This window comes from Chrysochloris asiatica, unplaced genomic scaffold (assembly GCF_000296735.1).
Source record: "Chrysochloris asiatica unplaced genomic scaffold, ChrAsi1.0 scaffold00012, whole genome shotgun sequence".
In the NCBI taxonomy this organism is placed as follows: Eukaryota; Metazoa; Chordata; class Mammalia; order Afrosoricida; family Chrysochloridae; genus Chrysochloris; species Chrysochloris asiatica.
In genome coordinates this window covers 32098349-32105028 of record NW_006408530.1, presented here as the reverse complement: position 1 = coordinate 32105028, position 6680 = coordinate 32098349, and the positions used below count along the sequence as shown (strand labels likewise).

General features: G+C 39.5%; 1 protein-coding gene across 2 annotated transcripts in view; it reads left to right on the top strand.

Moving 5' to 3' along the window:
• Positions 1-6680, top strand: part of RAB3GAP1 (RAB3 GTPase activating protein subunit 1 (catalytic)) — a 132497-nt gene that overhangs the window by 111821 nt on the left and 13996 nt on the right. For both annotated transcript variants that reach the window (XM_006834583.1, XM_006834582.1), the window contains exon 23: positions 3791-3893. In XM_006834583.1, the coding sequence (XP_006834646.1) occupies positions 3791-3893 (103 nt within the window). The remainder of the gene's footprint in view (positions 1-3790; positions 3894-6680) is intronic.

The window sequence follows — 6680 nt, the reverse complement described above, 5'->3', positions numbered from 1 at the left end:
TTTGATACCTTTTATAATCATTTTTAGGAATTCCTTCTCAGGCATTTCCAAAGCCTGCCCATCTTCCAGTATGGAGTGTAGGTCTCCTTCCAGCTCATTTTCCTTAGTCACTTTATCTCGTTTCTGGACATGTGCTTCTGTTTTGGGGGATCTTCAGTGGTTATCTGTGGACTTAATACTTAGATAGGTATGTATTTTGGTATTTTTTATGCTTTCTGATTGCCTCCAGGTAGATATGATCAGGAAATGGGCTTCCCTTTTTACTCTTCTTCCTGAGAAGTTTCAAGATACCACTGTTGGTCTTTTTGACGTAACTTAGGATTTAATTTTTGGCCTATTTCCTTTTTTGTCTGCTTGTCCCGCTCTACAATCCCTGTTCAGGACCGGCTGTGGCCGTTTGATTTTAATTGGAAACTGTCTCTTTAAATTTCGAGGAGATCTGTGCGCAAGCGTAGTAGAACCCTCCAAGGGTGGGGCTGGGGTGCCCACTAGCTCAGGCACTCCTATAGTCACCATAATGGAGGTGCGCAGATAGCAAGGGACCAATGAACAGATACCAAAAGAAAAAGAATGTCCACACCTTTATCTCAGCGGTTCTGCCAGGCTTCTGTGGCTGCTCCAATTCTTCCCCCGTGCGGTCTCACCCAAGATGGCGGTTCCTGAAGCAGCCGAGCATCCCAACTAGAAAGCAATAGATTTCTTGCTTCTGCCACATATTCCCCCAGCTGTGAGCTTTCCAACCTTCTAAATATTCCTTTATATGTGGTTCAGAGTTCTAGGACCAGCCCCTGAGCCTGGTTGGGTATTCTGTGTTGTTGTTGGCGGGAGCTCCTTTACTGTACTTCCACCCAATCCGCCATCTTGTTTGTTCTCCTGGATAGACAATTCTTGATTGGCAGTGTTTTATGTATGTCTCCCCATTGCCTTTTTGCATGCATGGTTTCCGTTGAGAGATCTGAACTTAATCTGATTTGCTTGCCTTTGTATGTTACAGTTCTCTTTTCCCTAGCTGCTTTCAGGATTCTGTCCTTATCTTTGATTTTGGAAAGCTTAATTATTATATGTCTTGGTGATTTTCTTTTGGTGTCTATCTTCCTGGGGTTCGTTGAGCTTCTTGAATGCTTATCTTTTCATTTTTCAGGATGTTAGCGAAATTTTCTTCCAGGAACTCTTCAACTCTGTGAACTTGTGTGATTCTTCCTGTTGTGAAATGCCAATAATTCATAAGTTATTCCTCTTCATATTGTCCGACATGAATTTTACACTTTCTTCAGATTTTTTCATCTTTTTTTCTGCTTGCTCTTCTGTCTTAGCAGTATTGAGGGATTTGTCTTCCAGCTCACTAGTTCTGGCTTCCATCTCTTCAAATCTCCTCCTTTGCCCTTTCAATGTATTCAGGTTTTGAATTGTTTCCAAAGCTGTATCTATCTTATTTGATTGTTCCTGTAGTGCTTTCCTGACTGCTTTCTTATTTTTCTCAACCCCTCTCTAGAGCATTTGGATGCACCTCATCTTTCTCCTGAATTCCTTCTCAGGCATTTCCAAAGCCTGCCTTCCTTTTCCATGTGGTGTCTAAATCTATCTCCTGCTCATCTGTCCCAGTCATGTTATCTTGTTTATGGACATGTGCCGATATGGTCATCTGTTTCTTGAGCATCTTCAATAGTTAGCTGTGACCTCAATAATTAGATGAATGTATGTTGATGTTTTATTATGCTTTCTGATTGCCTGATTGTGATCAGGAGATGGGCTTCCCTTTTCACTCTTCTTACTACTCATAACTCAAGAGTAACTGTTGCAGATGGTACTCTGGTTATATAGCAGTTGGTATTAGCTCTTTTCTGGATTGTGGGATTTTATAGGGTGTGATTGTAGCTCGACTATATGACTACAATTGCTGTCACTTTTTGGGCAATGTATGGAGAGAAAGAGCTCCCTAAAGGTAAAGGGGACCAAAAGCAAACCAGCAACAGATTGGATACTATAGTCTATAATCGCAGCAGAGAAAAGGGAGAAAAAAAAGTTCTGTAAAAAAATGAGTATGACTTTAACATCCGTCTCTCAGCTTCTTGCCTTCAACGCTGTTTGGGAAATTTCAAGATGTCACTGTTGGTCCTTATGATTTAATTAGGATTTAATTTGCGGCCTGTTTCCTTTTTATTCTGTCTCTCTCCCACTCCACAACCCGTTCAGGCTTTTTTCCTAGTGATCAACAATTCAGGGTCTGCTGTGGCCGTTTTGCGCTGCTGTTTGATTTTAAGTGGGGCCTTCCCCTTTAAATTCTGTTGAGCAAATCTATGTGCATGTGTAGTAGAGCCCTCTGGGGCTGGAGTGGGGGTATCCACTCGCTCAGGCACCCCCTCTAGTTACCAAAAAATGGAGGTGCGCAGACAGCAAGAGACCAATGAACAGAGACAAAAATTTTTTTTTTTTTTTAAATAGAAGAATGTCCATATCTTTATCTCCAAGGATTGGTCAGTTGTCCACGGTGGCTCTGATCCTTCCCCCCGACTACATCTCACCCAAGATGGCTGCTCTGGGAGCCGCTGAGGCCAGCAGATTAGCAAAAAAGTCCAGTTTTCTTGCTTCTGCTACAAATTTCAATGGCTGTAAGCCTTCAAACTCTCTAAATATTTATTTATATGTAGTTCAGAGTTCTGGAACCATCCCCTGAACCTGCTTCATCTGGTATTCTGTGTCATTGCTGGCAGAGGTTTATACTGGACTTCTCCGTAATCTGCCTTTTAGTCCCACCCTCCTTGCTATAGCTTTGAATACGTTCTTGTTGAATTTTATTTTTTCACTTTTGTTGAGCAGAATTCTCTGCCAGCCTGCTTTTCTCTTGAAAATTCCTTCAAGAGAGAAATATAAGAAGTCATGTCTGAAATAGCAGGTGGTACAGGTCTGGTGATTTTGTGCCTTTAACTGTTAGCTCCACTGTACATTATCTGTAATCTACTGGGAAGTGTAGTGTGCACCCAACACAGTATGGCACTGCTTACAATTGAGACTTTTCCCAGCAAAACATACTTTAAGCATATACAAATAAATATTTACATATCCCTCTCAAAAGAACAAGAACTAAAATTATGGATCATTGCCTTGTTGAATACATATGGAGGTGGTGGTATGCCATGGAATCAGCTCCAACTCATAGCGACCCTGTATAGGGTTGCCGAGGCTGTAAATCTTTATGGGAGTAGAAAGTCTCCATCTTTTTCTTGCGGAACAGCTGGTAGTTTAGAACTGCTAACCTTGAGGTTTGCAGCCCAATTCATAAACCACTATGCTACATATAGGTTGGTTTTTATTGTTCTTCCAAAATTGATCTTAGTATATAGTATTCTGGAGCCCTGTTGTGGCACTGTCAGTTAATGCACTAAATTGAAAAGTTGGTTTGAACCACAAGGTCAGCTAGTTAAGCTTACCAGCTGTTCCTTGGAAACCCTACACAGGGTCACTATGGGCTGGAACCGACTCAGTGGCACTTAACAACAAGAAGTATTTCTTAAGCTTCTCGTCTGAAAAATATAGACTGAATGGTTCCTCTTATACTTTAATAGTGATAGAGTTGAATTTTTTTCTATAAAAAAACAATTGAAAAGGCAATTGATTATGAGTTAAATTTGATGATAAATGTCAGCTTATCCTGTTCTAAGATTTTCAGTGCTGCCTTGGTAAAGTTAGGTAGTATCAACTTGGAGGGATTGTCAACAAAGTTAATCTGGGAGGATTAACACAATGTGAACTGAGCATCTTGTTTTCTGTCCTTCCATGACTTCTTTTCTAGGTTTGTGAGTTGCCTTTTGGAGCAGCCTGAAGTGTTAGTCATTGGTGCAGGACAAGGACATGCTGGCGGGATCATACACAAGTTGTTTGTGAATGCTCAGAAGGTATGTGAAATTCCTTAGTTACTCTATCCTGATGTCTCCAATGACTATGTGGTAAGATACAGTTTCTCCTGCACATGTGGCTGATTTTATAGCTGCTCAGTATAAATCTGGGTGTTGAATTCAAACATTAAAGAAATGGTGATTCTCACTGTAGCTGCTAAGTAAGTCTTTGAAGTCCATTTGCTTTCCTACATTGGTTTAAGTAACATGGTAAGTACATTTTAAGACCTGCCTTTTGTCAATACTCAACTAACAGTGGCCAGTGCTATTAGAATGGAGTTCAGTTTTACCAGGTTTAAACCTCTTGTATATTGCAAATGGATTCAGAACTCAGTTTGACTTTAGAATTTAACTATTGTAATGGTGAAGAGAGATCTAACTTTAGAGGTGTCCCAAGAAAGAAAACGATTTAAGAGTTTTAGGACTATAGAAACTGAAGCTTCACCACAAACCCCGATTTGGAAAATTACCCATCTTTACTAGCTAAAGTGAAGGTTTACAACATATATAGTACTTTCTGACACTCTATGAAACTGCTAAGATTTGAATTTTTATGACTATGACAGTAGATATAGTCTCTACTACTACTAGTACTCTCTTAGGTTTACAAAGATCATGTTTCTGGGTAGAGAGTTGCTGTTATCTAGGAATGATTCTCATTTCAGGGCTAGTTTCTATTGGAAATTCTGATAGTAAAATAGTAAGAGTATTAGGACACACAGTAAGTACACTTGTCCCATACTTGGCACTATGATGATACTAGAATGGCCCACTTTAGGGGAACAGTAATCAAATAAGAAAAATAATTTTTATGGGTCTACACATGGAATCCACAACTCATCTGTCAGTTTGTCATACTGTGGTGACTTATATGTGGGTGTGATGCTGGAAGGTAAGCTACAAGTGTTTTAAATATTGTCAAGTTACCCATGGTGGACAGGTTTCATCTGAGCTTCCAAAGACAAAGACAGACTAGGAAGAAGATGAAGGTGGACTACTTCTGCAGGGTTAGTCACCGAAAATCTTATGAATATTTATAGTCCAGATATGGTACCCAAAGATGAAAATATTATGAATAGCATCAGGTTGGAAGGCATTCAAATACAACTGGGGAAGAACTGCCTCTTCAAAATAGCATTGACCTTGATGACTCAAATGGAGTAAAGCTTTTGGGACATTCATTTGCTGAAGGTGCACTACTCAGAAACACCTAGGAATATTAGAAGTTGTCAAAAATTAGAGCACTAAAGATCTAGATCCTAGGCATTAGTAAGCTGAAATGGACTGTTATGACAGTTTTGAATATGACAGTTTATGGTTTACAAGGCTAGGAACAACAAATTCAAGACAAATAGTGTCGCATTCATCATCAAAAAGATTTCAAAATCTGTCTTGAAATACAGTGCTGTCTTGTGATAGGATAACCACCTACAAGAAATGCCAGTTAATGCCATTATTATTCAAATTTACATAAAACCCACTAAAGCCAGTGATGATGAAACTGAAGAATTTTACCACCTTCTGCAGTCTGAAAATGATCAAACATGTAATCAAGATATATTGATAATTATTGGTAATTGGAATGTGTAGGTTAGAAGCAAAGAGGATGGATCAGTAGTTGGAATATATGATCTTGTGATAGAAATGATGATGGAAACCGCGTGATAGAATTTTGCAAGACCGACAACTTATTCATTGCAATTACTATTATACACATGACCTTCACCAGATGGTATATACAGGAATCAAATTGACTACACCTGGGGAAGAAACAGTGCAAAAACACACTATCATCAACAAAAACAAGGCCCAGGGCTGACTGTGGAATAGACCATCAATTGCTCATAAGCAGTTTGAGGCTGAAGCTGAAGAAAATAAAAAGTCCACGAAAGCTAAAATACGACCTTGATCTCTAAACTTAGGTGGGGTATGCTCATGTCAAAAACAGATTTGATGTATTAAACACTAATGACCAAAGACCAGAAGAGTTGTGGAATGACATCAAGCACATCATACAAAAAGAAATCAAAAGTTTTTTTGTTGTTAAGTGCTGTCGAGTCTTTTCCGAATCATAGCGACTCTACATAGGGTTTCCAAAGAATGGCTGGTGAATTTGAACCGCTAACCTTGTGGTTCAAAAGGACGTTGTGGTCCAGTGCTTTATCCCCAGTGCCACGAAAGGTAGTTGTTGTTAAGTGCCATCAAGTCAATTCTGACCCATAGCAACCCTATATAGGGTATCCAAGGAGCAACTGGTGCACTTGAACCACAACTTTGCAGTCCAGCACATTAACCCACAGCACCACACGATCAAAACGGATGTCAGAAGAGACTCTGAAGCTGCTCTCCAGCGTAGAGATGTTAAAGTGAATGGAAGAAATGAGTACGTAGAAGAGCTGAATAGAAAACTTTAAAGGGCAGCTCGAGAAGACAAAGTAAAGCACTACAATTAAAATGTACAGAGACCTGAAGTTAGAAAACTGAAAGGAAAGAAGACAGCATTTCTCAAGCTGAAAGAACTGGAGGAAAACATTCAAGCCTTGATTTAAAATATTGAAGAATTTCATGTGCAAAATATGGAATGATGAAGAAAGTATCAAAAGAAATGGTTGATGTTCAACCATTACAGGAGTTAGCATATGCTCAAGAACCAATGTTGAGGCTTCCTGTAGAGTCTCTGCAATACATAAAACTATAGATAGAAACTGGAACCACATCCAGATCTCCAGAGATGAGAAATCTCCACTTGAAAGGACGAGCAGACCAGCCTGGAGTGGCTAGAAGAAT